General features: G+C 35.3%; 2 protein-coding genes across 3 annotated transcripts in view; both read right to left on the reverse strand.

Moving 5' to 3' along the window:
* The window catches only part of LOC125232221 (E3 ubiquitin-protein ligase RNF144A), a 269,452-nt gene extending 266,629 nt beyond the window's left edge, over positions 1-2,823 (reverse strand). The window contains exon 1 of the mRNA XM_048137858.1: positions 2,401-2,823. The gene's annotated coding sequence lies outside the window, so the exon portion shown is untranslated. The remainder of the gene's footprint in view (positions 1-2,400) is intronic.
* A 2,333-nt stretch (positions 2,824-5,156) lies between these two features.
* Positions 5,157-19,949, reverse strand: LOC125231853 (activating transcription factor 7-interacting protein 1). 2 transcript variants are annotated; one of them, XM_048137432.1, is made up of 4 exons: positions 19,417-19,949; positions 7,166-9,184; positions 6,138-7,058; positions 5,157-6,031 (listed from the first exon to the last, which is right to left on the reverse strand). In XM_048137432.1, exons 2-4 carry the CDS (start codon positions 9,135-9,137, stop codon positions 5,568-5,570), a joined length of 3,357 nt encoding a protein of 1,118 aa, XP_047993389.1. In that variant the 5' UTR covers positions 9,138-9,184; positions 19,417-19,949; the 3' UTR covers positions 5,157-5,567. The 2 variants fall into 2 exon arrangements, with proteins under 2 accessions (XP_047993389.1, XP_047993390.1); XM_048137433.1 differs by lacking the exon at positions 19,417-19,949 and adding an exon at positions 16,355-16,464.
* Between the last annotated feature and the right edge of the window lie 495 nt (positions 19,950-20,444).

Genomic DNA, 20,444 nt, shown 5'->3' on the forward strand with positions numbered 1-20,444 from the left:
GGACTATAAGACAAGTGTAATATCTGTATCTGTCATATCAAATGTCCTAAATGTAATTTGAACCCAGTCCCATCGGATTAGTAGTCAGGCCAACAGATTTTTTTTTCATAAATTTCAATTAGCATAGGTATCAACAAGGCCATTTTTAAATATATATTTATTTAGTTTTAAGCATTATCACCGCTAGCCTATCTTATCACCCCATTACACTTGATATTTTGATAGTCAGTGTCAATATCTAAGTTGATAAGATTCTATACAATAAATAATATTTTTGTGACTTAATTTTTCTCTCACATCAACTAGTGTACTTTGTAGTAGTAGTAGTAGTAGTAGTAGTAAACACTTTATTGTACAGAACAAATTACATGTACAGAGAATAATTATAACGGTTATGTACAAAGGCGATATTATCCCTTTAAGGGATCTCTTCCAGCTAACCTCTTCTTCTACTTTGATGTGTGTGCCCTGCTTGTCTGTAATTTCCAATTCTATATAACTTTTTGTGTCTGCTCTTGAGTAATTGTTTTCTATTCTACTCTCAAAATATTACATTTCATTATTATGTACTTTGAAAAAAATCTTGTATCTCACGCTGCTCCTCAAAGTCAAAACGCAGTAAGTCTATATGCATTCCATGCATACTTACTACAATTTTCTTTTCAGTACAGATGGTGTTTTTTTACGCACTAGTGCGAGAAGTGGTTCATTATATGCTAGGTCGAAACTTCGGAGGCTCATCTGTACTGAAAAACGTCGTACGATACACGTGCGAAAAGGAGATTGGTAACTCGTGTCGATTTAAAACACTCCCTTCGGTCGTTTTAATTTTTATGTTTTAATAAAAATCATAATTCATTGACAGACGAAGATACAAGTTTTTTTAAAAGTAGTGACGATTTGTATTTAAAACTTATCACAGCTCTCCAAAATTATTAATTATTTATAAAAATTGCATTTGTTCTATTACCTATAGCTAATAGCAATCTTATAAGAATCTTATTAGAAAAGAATGGATTATATTGAAGCAATCTCAAATAGGCTCTTTTGACTGCCCGAATCAATCTGTGTAAGAATGTCTTATAATATTTATTTATTAATATTTATCTCATGGTCCAACTTAGATTAGTAGTACAACATGTACATAAAATCAAATTCAAATTAATTAATTGAAATATGGTTACAATTATTTAAATGAAAATATGGCTGTATTATTTTTTTTATTTATTGGCCTTTTAGAGGTTATAGTTAGATGATGTTAAGTTAGCAACAACTTTGATAATCAAGACTGCACAGTGGTTATTGTAAACATCAAACTTGAATTTTTTTTTATCATTAAATTATTTTAATAACACTATTGATATTGGTCAGGTCTGGCATAACATATCTGCCTAGGTACAATACCGGCATAAATATGTGATGATTTATACCTTGTCACATTAACATACATACATATAATCACACCTGTATCCCATAAAGGGGTAGGCAGAGCACATGAACTACTAAGTTTCAGGGCCACTCTTGGCAAAAGGGGTTGAAAGAAATCCAAATAATGACATTAACATCTTCTTTGAAATGTCATATGAAATTGTCAAACGATTTAAAGCAACAAGGTACAGTCACCCAAGAAAGTGATTTACCACTTTTCAACTCAATTTAAAACACATAAAATAAATAAATAAATAAATATTATAGGACATTCTTACACAGATTGACTGAGGCCCACGGTAAGCTCAAGAAGGCTTGTGTTGTGTTATAAGGTTGAAATCTCTTCTTCTACATGATGATATTTTTACAAACACAACTAATTTAACAAAAGAAATATAGTACAAAATGTAGAAATTAAAAAGCCATAGGAACACCTAGTTAGTATAAATAGTACAAAATGTTTGTCATCTCGGGCATTACAATTTTACAACATCTCAGACATTACAAAATTATAATATTTTAACCATGATTTAAAAAACAATAAACATACCTATTCTTATTATTTACAAATATGACCTTGATTCTTTATGAATACCTATATTTTCTTAATAATGTTTTTCATAATAAGTGTAATCATAATCATACTATTGTTTATTGTACCATGGTAAAAAGTTGTCACAAAACAATTTAAAGAATCTCATTGACCCAGGTAGGGTGTTGCAAACAAGTTCCCAGACTTACGCTAAATACTATGAATTTAAGATAATCAAATTTATAATAAATATAGTAGACACCAAGTTTAGTGATAATTAGATAATGAAATTTGAGCAACAACTATTTACTAATCATAAGTACCAAAAGTACAGCCAAACGACATGTCACATTAACGTAAACATGTGATGTAATACTCAAAAACGTTAAAAAGTATGTTGCTAATGCTAATTAGGTAGGTGCTGAGTTTCATGATCTTACCATGGTTGAGCGAGCTGGACGCATGCACAGACACATCACGAATCCAAACAAACTTCACTAAAACAGAAACACTTCGTTCACCACTTCACCTGTTACCAACGCACCAATAAAACACCAATAATATCTCCCAATCTACACACGACAATCACGGCATACACAAATAAACAGCTTTGTCAAACTTGCGAAACGCAAGATGTCAAATCAAACACTTTTTTTCTAGAATCTAATAAAATATTCACGATCCACACCCGTTATTGCGACTATACTCGATCGCTCGCGGATACACGAGATAATTCAATCGAATAACACGTTTTACGTGATCTAGAGAGGAAAATAAATTGAATGTTTTCACACACGTAGGCTTATCACGCAACCGAATATTATCGAAAACTGCTGGACGAGCGAAGTGCTGTGCTGATAGAAGCAAGCACTATTGCCAACATAGCCATAAAGTTTTGACAGATCTAGGGATACCAGCGTATACTAAAAAAACTACCAATGAACAGTCTAATTTCTACCGTTTTCCTGACATTTCTACTGTTTTCCTGATTTGGTGCGTTATTTATACAGAAACTCACAGAAAACTGGTTGGCAACAATTTTGAACAAATATTACTACAATGGAAGATAGGAAGTAGTTTGTAGTAAGTTATCACCAAATGCCGTATAATTTGATAGACCTATAATAAATTATTCATATTCCGAACAAAGATGATTTACCGCATATAATAAGAAATGGATAACGAATACATAAGTTATAGAGTATAGTAGTATAGGATAGGACTATTTCGTAAACGTTGCCTTACCAGCACGGGAAGCATGGTCGCGCGATAGACGATAGTGCAGATACAGTTTACGTAATTTACTTTGCTTGTTCCATAAACGACAGCAAACTGACACTTAATTCCATACTCATACTCATTTAGAGTGTGCGCCCACAGGCGACAAAGTCACTCGACGATTTTTTTGTCTCACGCATCTAGTCTATGGGTTTATATGAGAGTGGGCACACTTGCTGATGTGAGCACTTTCATACTAACTAACCCATAATGGCCATAAATATACTAGATGCATGCGACAAAAAAGTCGCCGAGCGACTTTGTCACCAGTGGGCGCACCCTCTTATCAAGGGATCTAAGTTTTTTTTTATACCACGTCGGTGACAAACAGGTATACGGCCCGCCTGATGGAAAGCGGTCACCGTAACCTATGGAAGCCTGCAACTCAAGGGATGTCACATGCGCGTTCATTTCTTGCTAAAATTGTTCGTACTATGGCCAAAGATGCCATCGATATGGTATTGGCTTCGTGCGAAGTGCATGGAGGGGGTAAGCAAAGCGATCGCAGTGCTTGCGGTGGTCAAAATCGACACTGATTGTGGTTTGTCATCTATCAAAACTCATAAAATATAATACAATGTGTAATGTTTGATATGGGGCACCAATGTTGTTTCGTTGTTAATTGTAAAAATAATGGCATAAATAGTCGTTGCACGTTCTATGCGTTTCTTAGAGCACACTGGAAATTGGATCAAAGAACTAAATGGATAGCTACGGTGAAAAAAAACGTAAGTGACATGTCAAAACAAAACATTATAATAAATTATATTTAAGCTTTGTTTACCTAATATTGTTAAATACGCTGTTACTTACTATTTTTCCTACCGTAAAAGATTATGCTTAAAGATTCAGGCCTAGCCTGGGAATAGGCCCGTGTCGGATATTTCTGCGGCCGCGGACATGACTAGGTACTTACGTTTAGATTTGTTTTATATGGCATTAACGGGACGGAGGTTTAGCGAATACCATATCACTCGCTCGAAGAACTTGTACCATTATTCCTATGTTCTTCAAGATTCCTTATATGCCCTGCCAGCACCAATTTATTGACTCTTTCTGTGGTCTGGGGGTTGGAAGTTTATACCGTGAGTAATGCTTTGGAAACTGATTTTTGTTATTATATCCATGTCTTTATAATCTATCTACCTAAATTACACTTGAAATAGTAGCTCTTGTTATTCGATTTATTTAAAATTAACGAAAAATCGTTAAAATATAATGTTTGTTTACATGTCATTTTTCAGTACAGATGGTGTTTTTTTACGCACTAGTGCGAGAAGTGGTTCATTATATGCCAGGTCGAAACTTTGAATGGTCATCTGTACTGAAAAACGTCGTACGATACACGTGCGAAAAGGAAATTCGTAACTCGTGTCGATTTAAAACACTCCCTTCGGTCGTGTTTTAATTTATCGCCACTCGTTTCGAACTTCCTTTTTTACGCACTTGTATCGTAATGTACTATTTTGACATTTTCCACTTTAAGTTCACATGGTAGTGGGCGTAATTGTCGTGCACGTAGCCAATAGTATAGGTTATGTACATGTATTATTTACCGTACAGTTTCATTCGTTATTCTATATCGTACTTTTTCTACTATTATTTGTCCTGAATTTAACTGGCAACAATCTTCATGTAAAATAATTATAGTTACTTTGTTGTTGTGGTACATATGCTTTACGATGTTATTTCATTTCATTTTGTTGACTAACGTAAGTTGTTTCGTTCTATGCACACTAGATGGCAGCATACACCGTAAAATCATGCATAACATGAGATAATGCAAACTCTTAGCACGGGAGCCCTTGATGTTATTTTGTTATGATTTATTGACTTATTAATCTTATTTCTACCCACTTGCTTCCACACATTTTCCATACATCATGCGACGAAAAGACGGTAGAAATAAAATAACATGTTATAATTCCGGAAAGTTTAATTCTAACCAGTTATCGGTTTATATACGTAGTTGAGTTTTTTTGTACGTCTAGTTGAAGTAAATATACAACGTGTTACAAAAAATGTGTCTACTTAAGTTTTTGGTCAGATGACATAAAACTTGTTACATACAAATATTATCTATCTAGCACATTATTATTTGAATTATTATATCAGTATAACCAAGAGATCAACAGCACATGTTCGATGCTGGCTATTTCTAGACAAACCTAAACACTAGAACTTACAAAAATCTTATTTAAAAACGGCGCAACACCGCACTGTACACTTTTGAGTAAAATAAATAATACGAACAATATCAGTCAACAAATCACTTGGCATATCTTCATTCACCGCTCGCAGCACCAGAATAAAAATAATGAATCAGTCTTTACATCTTATTTAAAAGAAGAATGCTTCCAGGCAAACTGAACGGTCCCAGGCGGGACCTGATGTCGACCGCTCTTACGGCAAAGTAGTATTTATAACCTGCCATGAACTGTGTCAAAGTGCAAGCCATGGGCAGCGGCAGTGCTTTTACATCTCCTATTTTTTTCCACAAAGCGGTGCTAGGTGGCGACGTCGTTTCTTGGTAAGCATACAATTGATAACTGGCTATTTCTTCATAACTGTCTTCTTGGTATCCTTCTATTTTCCAAGATATTACAATGCCGTTTTCTACTTTAGCGAGCTTCAGGTCGGGCGCTGGCGGCAAGGCCTTCCAGTTGGGTGGTTGGTATTGCTTCATACATTCAGGGAGCGGGGCTGGATGTCTTAAGCCTTGTGGTCGCGTCATCCGCATGGCTCCGTGCGGCATCCTGACCATATGAGGAGGAGCAGCTCGTTGTCTTGGTCCTGAAATTAAAATAAGCAATTAGTAGAATAGACGAGCAATGCTGACAACATTTAGAAAAAACAGACTTTAATTCAAATATTTAGAATACTATAACTTTTGACTTACCTGGAGACTGTACGGTTTTTAGCATGATCGTTTGACCAGGCCTGACATTCTGACCTTGAGGTCCGCTTATAGGTATGTAAACTTTTCTAGGGCTGTTCACGGTTGGGGTCCTCGGCGTGGCTAGAAGGTTCTGCGATGGGACCAGTCTGACTGGTGGCATTGGTCCTGTACGGTTCACCATCTTCGTCGGAGGTTCATCGTCTGTTAAATCTACAGTTACGGATTGCATTCTATTATGAGTTCGCTTCTCGCCTTTCTGTACTGGTGACACACTTTTAACTCCATTGGGGAGTGGGCTTGTTACTTTGCTTGTGTTGACTTGTTGAGGAGTTTTTGCTGGACTTGCTGGGACGAGTCTTGGGACTGGAATAGGTTGCGTGGGAGCTTTCTGTGGTCGAGGGCCTTGCGCTACGGGATTCCGCACTTGTTTGTTATTACTATTAACGAAATTGTTAGGCATGCCACCGGTAGGTCCAGGCCTCCTTCGTTTATCCGTTTTTTCTGACATGAGGACCTGCATGCCAACAGACCGCGTTATTTTCAAGGGAACTATGGGCGCGTCAGTCGCTTTCTTTACGTCTTCTTGTACAGACTTGAACACGACTTGGAGATCTCTGTTCTGCTTTTGAAGCATCATTGCTTTTTTCTTGTATTCTTCTAGGTTTTGCGTTAACGTTTTAAGTTTGTTTTTGACCTCGCTCAAACTGCTTCTGTCCAAGACGCTTTCGACTATTTTTAGAACGCAGAACTCTTCTAGCTCGTCCCTTGTCATGTCAACTAAATTCTTTTTACATGTTTTAAGGAAATTTTCAGGAATCAGTGGTTTCTTGATTTCAGTCTCGAACTTATTTTCTCCAGTTTTCTCACTGATGTCTGGTGACGTTGTGGATATTATGACTTCTTTCTCTGGGACCGGAGCATCTGAAAAGTAGACATGTTGATAAATATTACATATGGTATGATTTTAGTTTTAATAGTGAATTATGGATGGTCTATAATAAAATTACTCTTTTAAGTTTTAGTTTTACCTTTTTCAACGTCTTCTTCAACTTTGTGTATAATTTTGTTATCTTCAGACACTTTTTCACTTTCAGCCGGACTCGCAGGTTTTGTCTCTGTATGCTTCTCAACTTCTGGCTCTTTAGTGGGTTCGATCTTTTCATTACCACTTGTATCATCATCTATTAGCATGATATCATCATCATCTTCAATGTTGATGCATTTGTTATCGCTATTCTCAATAACTTCAGTGTTTGTACTTTTAGGAACCTGCTCTTCCTCATCATCAGATAAAATATTTAATGTATTTGACAATTTCAAAACCGGTTCTATTGGTTTATCGTTTTCACTTTCCGTCTTATCAATAGTGTCTTTCTCGTTCTTACTTTCTTCGTCTGTTGTTTTGGAGTCCTGTGACTCCTTTGGCTCGTCTAAATCAATGATATCATCTACTAACATTTGATCATCATTTGGCATTTTTTCTATATGTTTTGTTACTTTACTTTGATCATCTTGGTTCAATACAGGTTCATCATTATCTGCTTTTGTTAAAGGAGAATCTGTTTCAACCTTTTCTTGTTCAGTAGTTGTCTCTTTATCATCATCCAAATTAACGATAACATTATCACAGTTCTTGTTATCATCAATCTGCGTTACGTTCTCTTCGACTTTTGATTCGGTGATATCAGTAACACTAACCGGTGTTGTATCGTTATGAATAGCAGTAATATTTACGTCAACATCCATACTTGTGACATCACTAGTGTTCAAGTTATCAGTACTTAATTCTTCCTTACTAGCTTCATCACTAATATCAGCATCGTTAACTTTATCACAATTATTACTAGCTTCTACACTGATTGATTCAACATTTTCTTCACTTACATCATCCTTTGCATTATCTGCTTCCACAGTTTCTATTTCTTCATGTGCCGGTTCATTATCTGTTACCACAGTTTCCTTGTTTTCAGAAGCACAGTTATTACTAGCTTCTACAATGATCGATTTAGAATTCTCTTCACTTGCATCATCCTTTGCATTATCTGTTTCCATAGTTTCTTTTTCTTCATGTGCTGATTCATTATCTGCTACTACAGTTTCCTTGTTTTCAGAAGCACTGTCTGTTATTTCTGTCTTAACCACGGATAATTTTATATTACTATCATCAGATTCTGCTTGAGCGGACTCATCTGTTGTTTTATGGGAAACTGTATTTAAAACTGAATTATTTTCTTGGATAGTATTTTCTTCTGTTTCTTTTTTTATAAGACTGTCCTCACATGCGTCTGCATTTACGTCTTCGCGAATTAATGTATCTTCATCTTCTTTTTTAATATTTACATCTACATTGAGATCAATCTTACTGCTAGATTCGTCTGTAACAGATTCCGTATTTTCAGTAATTTCGTGTTTAATGTTTTCAATAAGAGATGGATTGCTATTTTCATTAATGTCATCATTATGACTTGCCGCAACATTTGTTACTCCCGTTTCTGTGTTATGGCATAGCGTGGCGACAGGTTCTACTGTATTAATATGACTTTCACCCATGTCTTCATTTTGGTCATTTGCAGCACCGTCACAATTAACAGCAGTCTCATTAGATTTACTGTCATGATCTATATGGTTGTCTTCAGAAGCAGCATCCTCGCATTTATTACCATTTTCACTATGTAACTCTTCATTAGGTGAATTATGTCCATTAAGTATATCTGTGGCATTACAGTCATTGGAAATATTATTTTCGCTGGTCACAGTATCACCGTTTTGTTGGAAATCATTGTCTGTCTCAATAGATGCCGCTTTAATCTGGTCTACATTTTGCACACCGTCATTGTCTTTTGCTTCTGCTGTTTCATTATTCTCTGTCGTAGCATCGCCATTGGGAATATCTCCGTTTTGGACAGTCAAAATATCTGATACGACCTTTTCAACGTCATCAGTAAGAGACATCTTTGTTTTTAAGTCTACAGAAGCTTCAGTTTCTAAAATTAATTGCATCGTAATTTATTACTTCATGTCCGTGGCCATGGAGTGGAATGTACACCCTGTAATGAAAAAAAAATGTAATTAGTAACATATACCTAAATAAAGCTGCTCCGGCTCTAACCCTACGCCTCAGCCTCGAGAAGATTTCAGTCCCCCCTCAGTTGGAGTAGAAAGTAATAGGGATGCCACCGTTTAGTAATCCGTTTTGCACGTGACGACTATTGAGTCACTTTTGCATGAGAACAGTAAGAGTTGCTATGATAAAAAGAATAGGTTCCATTTCTACCCGTTTTTGCCAGAGATAACATCTCGTGTATATTACTACACGTGTATCAGAATGTTAGACTATGAACCAGATTGCTCTGCCATTTTTATACTTAATACCTATATCATGTTTCAATTAAAACCATTGTCAATAAACAACGGTGTCATATTCATACTTTGCCTAGAAAGATAAGTCAGTAATTAGTACGGATGTACTTTATTATGTAATTAGAAACCCTTTTTAGTCAAGTCATCTCAATATTTGTTGTTTAATGTGGCTGAAATAACACAACCAAGAACAAAAGTAACTATGATCTTTCTCCAACAACAAAATTAGGATAAGTAGATGAGATTTTTAGCGATTATTTATTTTTTAGTTAGGGGCTCAGGTTATCAAATGTTAGGGGAATTTGATAATATTCATATAGCACAAATATTTTGTTTCTTAGTGTTTCAAAATGTTTTTTTCAGTTTTTTATACTTAATCTTTAATTGATTAGAGACCTTCTACATCTCTAATTAATTGTATAGAGTTAACTTTAGTTAGAACTTAGAATTAGTATATAATAGTATCAATTGTAATTTCAATTCAATTTTAAATATTTTCTGACGTGTGACGTGTAAAACTGTGGCCTATTTGCTGAATAAATTTTTTTTTTTTTTTTTTTTTCATACATGATTCAATATTTATCTGGGATTCTGGTATTAAGAACCAGTTACAGATTTCAATCCGTGCGGCGCGGGTAAAATTTGCCAGCGGCGGCGGCAACGCAACCTTGGTACATATAACGTTTTTAAATATAAAACCAAAATAACGAGCTTAAAAATAAAACCGAAATTATAGATGTTAACAGTTAACATAATTACATCCGTATATTTAAAACCAAAATTTATAAAATAATGCTCTTTGCTTCAAAACCAAAAATGAATTAAGAGGAGATCAGATATCAAGTGTAATAATTATGTTGGTAATAGGTTTACAGACACGGTAAAAGAGAAGTCACCTCTAACCTCTACCCTCTAACCTCCATCCCTAACCTCTTCTCTAACTTTAAGTTATAACCTAACCACAAAATTATAATTAAAAAAAAAATACCCCGACCGCAACCAACATAGTAGACCGATTTTCATGAAACATGGCTAAGAACACTCCCGACTAATTCAGCTTTCAGAAAAAAAAGCTAAATCTAAATCGGTTCATTCGTTCGGGAGCTACGTGCCATAGACAGACACACACACAGACAGACAAACACGTCAAACTTATAACACCCCGTCGTTTTTGCGTCGGGGGTTAAAAATTATGAATTAATAAAATGTACAGAGAAAAAACCGAGACAAAAGCTTTTTCACATTGTCTGTCCGATTTCAATCGGACGGCAAAATAGCGCACGGTAACCAGGAACCCGACTTTTTTATCCAAACGATCTGTTCTTTTCGATTCCATAATCTGTATTAAGTATACTAGAACAAGATCACGCCGATCCGCTGTATCGGCGGCGGCGGCGAGGAATTTTAGTCAGCGGCGGCGGTGAGGAATTTTGGTCGGCGGCGGCGGCCCGCCGCGCCGGCGCGGAACTCATATCTATAGTCCAGTCACCGAATAACGATATTATTGCTCTACAAATAAGATCCAATCGAATATTTTTGTGGCCTTCGAAAAGTCACATACTATTGCAGGTGGCTGTTTAATTCAGTTATGAATTTTCATAAAAAAGTTATGATTTTTCGGCAATTGCTGATTAGGAAACTAAATATTGTTACGAAATATACATACCTACAGCCTACATAAGCGTTATTTAGGGAAAGGAATGAGACACACATCTGTATCTGTCAATAAACTTTTGACTGTGTCTAAAGTAAGACATAATAAAACTGTCAAAATCTAAATAACTGTCAAATATAATATATAGCCTGACAAGATTTTATTTGACCCTGAAAGAGTGTCGCTACAAACCGCTTTCATATGGCAATAATGTGCCGACGTCATACGTATTGGGGACAGCGTGTACTGGTTACCCGTTAATATTTGTAGAAAATTAAAACATGGTTTTAGAGAATCAAAATTTAAAAAGCAAGGTATTAAGACGCGCTACTTCTTTCCGCACAGCCTAAAATCCATGAATCTTGTGCCTTAATCGAAGTCATCGATGTTTATTTTCTTTTTTCGTGGGACCTTGTTCTGTACTGGTGGCAGTTATGGAACGGCCTCCTTATTTCTATACATATTTTTCACGGCAGAGCTACAGACACCTTAAATTAGAACAAAAAATATATTAGGTTAAACGCGAAACCAACAAATTAATACAGGAGAACCGCACTATAAACTGTCAGTCCCGGACTTGTCAATAACCAATTTCAGAACATTGGTATCGAAATGCTGTCGAATCCTTCATCCTTTTTTGTTGTAAGTAATTTATCACGTTTAGTATAATTATTTTCACTTTTAATCATATTATTTAGGACAAAATTGCGATGAAACCGTTAGAAAATTTAAAATATTTGCTTCATGTTTACATCACTGACATTCGATGACTTTCGACAACGGGTGTCAAATAGTAATCCTTGCCAGTAAAAGAAATTGTGTGTGTGTGGATTGAGTGAGCACCTTCCGAAAATAAAAATAAATATGCTGATCATTTAGTAAAAGTTCTAAAACAATTGTAAAACGAATCTCTGAATTTGTAAAAAGATAAATCAAAAGATACAGCCATTAACATGTGCTCACTCAGTTCTCACAAACTACCAACGAAAACAGTGAATATATTCATTTAACATATAATATTTATATACTAACATTTAGTAAAAAATAGGCCAACCTAACTCTATAAATATTAGATCACCTAGTGACGTATTAAATTTTTTACAAATAGTTTCTTATGCTCACTCAATCCACACACTTTTGAAAAGCCGAATTTTGATGAAAAACATAAGATTTAGACCGCTATTATATGTGTATAGTTTAGTAAAAGTGAAATGGGAATTTGTAAAATACAAAACGAACCACTAACGTGTCAGGTTTTTTTATAATAAATTTTTGTAAGTGCTCACTCAGTCCACACGTTTTGAGAAAGTTAAAAATGTAAATATCTTACGATTTGTAGCACCTAAGACACTCGAAAGTACTTCAACATTTAGTAAAAATTTTTACTAAATATCCACCATCTAATATTTTATATTCGTTGTCTGGTTTTAAAGATATTCAGACATAACTTTTCTCATACAAATGTATCAAGTAGGGTGACCACACTATGTCGGCTCCTGATTTTCCCCACCTTCCCATTGTCATATTGAGATTGGGGAGTTTCGTTCAATTTTGATAATAGTTTACCGGATTTGTAAGTGGGAGCGAGAAAAGAATAACTATTTCTCGCTCCCACTTACAAATCCGGTACGCTCATCTGTTAGCGCGATTAGATTACCAGGTTCTGGTTTCTTACTAGTGAAGTATTATATTCTTTGTTTCTTACCAATTATCATTCATGTCCTTTTTAATGCATGCATGTCGATATGGTTATTATCCTGACGTCGATAAAAATTACACAATACACATCATCACTAGGCCAAGAACATAACCTAAAAACAGTTTGCAGATGGATAATTAATATGGTATTAAGAGTTTAATATTATCAAAATTGAACGAACGAAACTCCCCAATCTCAATATGACAATGGGAAGGTGGGGAAAATCAGGAGCCGACATAGTGTAGTCACCCTACTTGATACATTTGTATGAGAAAAGTTATGTCTGAATATCTTTAAAACCAGACAACGAATATAAAATATTAGATGGTGGATATTTAGTAAAAATTTTTACTAAATGTTGAAGTACTTTCGAGTGTCTTAGGTGCTACAAATCGTAAGATATTTACATTTTTAACTTTTTCAAAACGTGTGGACTGAGTGAGCACTTACAAAAATTTATTATAAAAAAACCTGACACGTTAGTGGTTCGTTTTGTATTTTACAAATTCCCATTTCACTTTTACTAAACTATACACATATAATAGCGGTCTAAATCTTATGTTTTTCATCAAAATTCGGCTTTTCAAAAGTGTGTGGATTGAGTGAGCATAAGAAACTATTTGTAAAAAATTTAATACGTCACTAGGTGATCTAATATTTATAGAGGTAGGTTGGCCTATTTTTTACTAAATGTTAGTATATAAATATTATATGTTAAATAAATATATACACTGTTTTCGTTGGTAGTTTGTGAGAACTGAGTGAGCACATGTTAATGGCTGTATCTTTTGATTTATCTTTTTACAAATTCAGAGATTCGTTTTACAATTGTTTTAGAACTTTTACTAAATGATCAGCATATTTATTTTTATTTTCGGAAGGTGCTCACTCAATCCACACACACACAAAGAAATTAGTTCAGCTGAAAATCCGCAACGCGGCGAGGGTCAAATAAAAACTTGTCAGGCTATAAATTTAAATAACTGTCAAAATCGTAAGGGCGGACTTGTTTGCATAATCTATCGATATAAACTTTCTTGTAGTTTAAAAAAGGATTGGAAATATTGTATAGTATGAACGATTTCATTTAGTTGCCCCTCTGCGAGAAAATAATATTGTTATATTTGTTATTTATAAAGATGTTGTTAATCACATGAAGTGACTTAAGTAATTTTTTTTGTGATTTTTCATGAAAGCCTATGGTAGTAAAAACTTAATAACGGTAATAGCTACTTGTATTATCCGAAATATTATACCTACAAAAATATCCCAAGTATCCCAACACAAGGCAGTCAAAAGCCAGAGTCAGTTGTTTTCAATAAAAGGGCGTGGCTCCATATGTCAAATTTATATGACAACAGTGCTTATTATGCTTTTTTATTATTCAAACGTATAAAGTACAACACGTTTGAATACATTTGGCAAAAAATATAAGACGTAAAAAATAAAAATATAAAAAAAAATTTTTTTGTCACGATTGTAACAAAATTGCTTAGGTTGTCACGATTTAGTATTCTTTAACCCATAAGTAAGGCAGTCACAAAGCCCGAGTCAGTTGGTTTGAATAAAAGGGCGTGGCTCCATATGTCAGATGTATAGATAATTAGGTACCCACGGCAACAACAGTGCTTTTTTTGTTTTTTTTTTTATTAAACGCAGAATATGTTATGTATTTGAATAATTTTACAAAGAAGATTAGCCATAAAAACAAAAAAAATGTCATAAGTAATAAACTAAAAAAATATAATAGTGTTTACGCGATTTTATCCCATTTAGTTTCTAAAATTATGAGTGCAAATCATGCTAGTTTAATTCAATATAAAAATATTAACAATTTGTTGTCAGGATATTGATGAAGTCATCACGATTTAGTTTTCTTTAACCCACATATTGCTAAAAGTGGAACAGAAACTTTAACAATTTCATCTCTCCATTTAGGAATTGCTTGGATATAATCTGAATAATATACAAAAAAAAAATAAACAATGCAGCTCCTGGCCTATTTCACAACAAAGAAACTGACATTAATTCAAGCGAAATACCTACGGCTAAATAAGTCATATTCAAACTTCTATTAGTCAATGACAAACACGAAATAATGTTTCTGAATGCTGCAAGTTTATAAAATGAGAAAGAAACAATACACCTACCAACAAATGAAAATTCACGAAGGATAAATTTGAATATAAACCACTTTAATTTGATGAATGACATTGACAAGTGCCTAATAAGTAATAAGATGGTATTTTAATAAAAATAATGTATTTGAAAGTTCAGTAAAATAACCGTTAACGCCAATACACTAAAACAAATTACACGAAAACAAATAATCTCACCCTAAACGCATAATCGCGCAAATTTTTTTGAAATCGTCACGTCAAATATCATCACTAATCGACTGTTCGATCCAGGTTTAATCTGGTAAAATGACATCACTGCCGTAAAACCGGTATTATCCGTCCAGACCCAAAAATTATTATTAAGAAAAAGACAAAAAGATTTCAAGTCTTTGTAAAGAGCATTAGTATTAAAATAATAATGTTTATGAACACACAGAAGATACCCTACACGTGTCATTTTACAAGAAAAAAATCATGAACTAATAATGAAAAAATCTATATTTCAATAAATCCAAACAACAAAATATGTAGTAAGATTAGATAAAAACATTAAAACGACATCATCAAACCTACGTAAATCCAGAACCGTCATGGCGGCGTAGAATACCGGAATAAATTCCCCACTCATCAGTTTACAAAATGGTGCAGGCTGGTCGCCATGTCGATAGAAACGTAGTCGTCGCGCTCTAACACAGCGAGAGGACCGTTGGAGGGAGCGAGATAGATAGCGATGTGCCGCTCGGGTTAAAATAAACATGAATGAGGTGAAGGTGGAACTCGGGGCTATCGAACGGAAAGTCGAAAGCCTGTCGTGAACGAGGGTTCGGAATGTTCGGATCAATTCGCCGAGTTTTGAAGTTTGTTTGTTGGGCATGAAATGTTCAACAAAATAAATAATTAACATGGTATAGTTTTATGACGATAGAGAATGAAAGATAGAATATCTACTAAGGCCGTTTTGACTTTGAATTATGCATATCATAAACAAGTACAAAACAAATCGTAAATATGTTTTTTGTCCCAAAAGTCATTAGTGTCATTACGAGTTTTTGGACCTTACAATTTACGCTCAACTGGAAGGTTATATAAACCTGGAAGATGAAAAAAATCCTAACCTAAAAAAATGACATCTGTCACAGAAGCAACAAAAACAAATGTACTAAAATATTGCTAAAAATAGACGCATTGGATGTCCAAGAATAGGTATTGACGACGTAGTCACGCTCTAAAAATAAAAACAAAAAAACATGTCGAAAAAAATACACAAAAATAAAAAAAAATATCTACAAAAACGATTTCAATATCAATAGCTACAATACATTGTTAAATTATGTATACAACATTGTTCAATCTACTTTAGATACTTAAATCTATTAATACCTACCTCAGATGCCCTTGAACAAGAGAATCGAGAAGTAGGGAGAGTAATCAAGAAGATGACAAACAGCGCCAAACAAGCGTCCACCCGCACGGCTGTTGGGACACTGACAGCGCAGCAGAAAGAGAAGAAAATGGCCGCCGGGCGACACCAGCGGCAGTCCTCAACCCGTGGCAAAAACTCGAACTAAAAACAACAGAGTAGCCCAGCGTAGAGACAACCCACATATTCCCCGTAAACGCGGCTGCCGGCGAGCGACAAAGTCAACGCATTACCGTTATCGCCGCGAGGAAACGAAGCGGCGAATCATTGGAGAGCGGCCATGAGGCACGCTCTGTATTGCACGTATACTCTGTGCAATATCTACGTACTTAAGTACACGCTATCCAAGCGGGGTCACGTTTCATTCATTCGAATGGTCTCATTCTCTTGCGTTCTACTTCTTAATGTAAACTTCTTTGATGAAGTCATCTGTTTATAATTAGCGTAATGATACTAATGATTTACAAATTTGATTTCTGGCAAATTAATTAGTTAATGGGGAATATGAGGATACCTACATGATGTATTTAAACATTAGGTAGGAGTCATTAGATGGTGATTGATGACAATTGAGCGGCTGCATAAATCGCCACGTGAAGAATTCTCCGTGCCAGCGTCAATGCCAAATCGCGCAATTGCTAATACAAAATGGCGGCTGGGTCGAGTTCTGGCACTGGCTCGTGCGAGAGCGACGTTGCCGCTTTTACGGAAAGCGTTGTCGGGCCGGTCCGCAGTGCCGGTCGCTTGACAAGTTGCCGAGGTCTCCCGAGCGTGTCCGAAGTTAGACGAAGGGGCTTCAGTACGTCAGCGAGGAAGATAAAATGGTATTTTATATTAGGAAAGAAAGAATATTGACTGACACTCGACATAGTATACCCTGGACCCTGGATTGATTAAGCACTAAGCAGTCATGAATATCATGATGGAAGATTAAAACAAGAATATAGTCATACGATATGTGTATATATGATGACGAAAGAAAATCTTAATTCAAATATTTATATCAACATTTAAGATTTCGGAACGAAGGTAGAAACGAAACCCCAACACACTTAATCATAACTTAATCTTTGTGACAATGGTTATTTTATCGATTTTATTATTTTTCCAATCCCAACCCAATGGCAAAAATAAAAATGACGTAACTCATAAATACTGATTGTGTGGTGTACAGTTATTTTAATTCAAGGTAGGCACAAATTTCAAATGTGATTCCGTTAACCTACATTAGCAGAATAGATTAGCTTTTAAAAATAAGAGACTTGAAAAATATCATCTAAAGTCAGTAATAGAAGAAAATAACGAACCGATCAAAAATACCACTCGCGGAATTTTTGTCTCAACAAATTATCAATAAAGACCAATTAAAAACGGCAATATGGAACAAAACTTGTGGGAAGAAGTCTAATTCTAAGAATGGACAATCTAAGCTACCTATTAAAAGCAAAATAATTTTATCGAAAAAGTCATTAAGTGTCATAACACCACTAGAAACGTCAAGGGAGTTCAACGCTCTCGCCGAAACGCCGGTTCGTTGCTGGATGCCGCTTGCATCGCTCATCATTGGCCGGGGGCAAAATCAAAACAAAACTCTTCGATTCTAGGCTCGAGAAAGGAAACGGAACCTTGGAGCGAACTTGACATTGAAGCCAAGATCAGATCCGTAATAGTTTGCTCCATACTCGTAACAACTAGGTTCAGATTAATACAAAACTCATTAGTCCGATTTATAGTCAAAGCAGTGTACCCAAACATTCAGATCTCACCATTATGCTTCTAAAATTTACAACGGTGACCCCGAAACAGAAGTTCCATACCCGATGGAATTACACTTTATAAATTGTATAGCACGAGTACAAAGACAGAGATGGCTAGATGCTCGCCCTTGCTTTGGCGTAGGAGTGAAAGGAAAGACTAGTTTGCGCAGCGTCAGCGGAGCGTTGTTTCGTACATCGATGGTTAGATGTCAAAATGGCGGACGTTGGCATATTTGCTGAATGACTTTATTTCGATCTTGTACGTTACCTATTTTTTTTTTTTTTTAGTGAATTTACTATGTATTACGTTTCTATAAAAGTTATTAGTTGCTTAATGTTGTTGTTGTTGTTCAGTCCTTTTTAAGCGTAAAAAAGTTTTTTTTTCATGTATGATGTTATTGATGTTACAAGAAACTCAATAAGGCAGTATTCAGTTCGCTTTAATTATAACAGGAGTACTAGACATTTCTAGTTTTAAGTACGATAATTAGATTAGACTTGAAGGTCGTCAGTCATCACATCATTAGTTAGTGGACCATGATTAGAGGACCTAATAGTGGAGAATTTTAGTAAAATAAATTTATTTAAAAGTCTGTCAATCAACTAATCTGCCTACAGACAGAAGAAGAGGGTACGCTAGAACCGTGCTCCCAGAATAGAATACAATCCAAACAGACAGTAAAAAACATTGAAATAGCAGTGTTTTAAGCGGAGCAGCTGCGAAACCTTTGGCAAATAAACAGTGCTCGTTTGGCACGGAATGCCACTTGTGCCAGACTGCCAGTAGCAGACCCCTGTCAGCGTTGCCAACCCAGCCCCACTACGTAATCGCGGTCTCGGCATGGCATTATCTAAAGTCTGCCGTGCACAGAGCGGCAACATCGCTTCTCGTTCTCGCAGGTCGAATGCCGATAACGCGCTGCTGCCATTTCGCTTCTATAAACTGTGTGCGATATTATTTATAAGAAGTTATATGAATTCTCATAATGCCGGCGCGCAGTTTTATACGAAGTTATTATAAAACAATAATAGCGGTCGTGTTGAGTTTGCATTTTTTTTTGTGATAAGTAGATTAAATATTTTAATATACCTATTTTTAGTATAATGAACGATATAAAAAAAATCAACCAAATAATTGAATACGGCTCAATATGAATAATAATAAAAATGATAAAATGAGAATTCGAAAATTGTGGGTAGTTAACTTTGGAGACAGCCGGCATAAACATAACCTGAAAACAAAATAATTACATGATGAGAAGAACTTACCAATAGCCAAAAATCTCGGACGGAGTCTTTATTGCGGTTTAGAAGTACTCCAGATCCTCCAGAACTCTTCCAGGCGAAGCAAAACGTTGTGTCGGCAACCCCAACCAATGTAACTCGCAAGAAAGTCGAGGTCTAAATGAAAACAGACGTCCGTCTGCAGCGCTCGCGGTGAGCGAAAATGTCGGCCATTTTGTGAAACGATAATCCGCGAGTAAGAAAGAGACCGAAATATTGCTGTCACGTTTTATCACGCAGTTGAGAGAGCCGTCTGTAGTTAACGATAATTGGCTTTCTTCTCTTTGAATCCTCTTCTAGCAGTTGCTTTATTTAGGATTCCAACTGCTCGACTTGCTTTGTACTGTGTGATCACAAAACTGCATGTCTATTTACAGACTCGTTTGACAACTTGTCAGATTGGTTGCCGTGGTATCAGTTTGTTTTGCATTTGTTTAGAATGGTTTTAACATTCAGTTGTTATTTGAATACATCGAATTCGAACGTCACCGTCATAGAATATGATATCATCGTTAACACTGGCTGGATCATCTGTCTTTAGTTTTGAAGAATTGATGAACCTCTAAAATTAAAGAGTCTTACAATTAATCTTTTTTACTGATCGAAACAATGTAGTTGGTTAGCATTGTTTTACTTTATACGCCTTAATCTTCATAAGATTACAAGAATTTGTTAAATTATTAAGATATTTCAAGTACTTGACGTCATATCGTACAACATATCGACTATTTCGCTGCTCAAAATACTTATCAAATAAGGAATACTGTCCTGACATCTATCTGATTTCTCACGAAACCAAATCTCCATACATACCGGAACCAACGGTTTTGCACTTCCTCGTAGCGACCTAATTTCAATAATTTTTACAAGATGGCGGTGTAAAGACCTAAGGACTTATGCCGTCTTATTGCTGATGCACTTTTTGACTAATTGTATTATTATTTGCATTGTTCATTTAAAAATAATCATTAATTTTCATCGTATGCAATCATGATTGTAAAATAAAATTAAAC

This window comes from Leguminivora glycinivorella, chromosome 12, assembly GCF_023078275.1.
Source record: "Leguminivora glycinivorella isolate SPB_JAAS2020 chromosome 12, LegGlyc_1.1, whole genome shotgun sequence".
In the NCBI taxonomy this organism is placed as follows: Eukaryota; Metazoa; Arthropoda; class Insecta; order Lepidoptera; family Tortricidae; genus Leguminivora; species Leguminivora glycinivorella.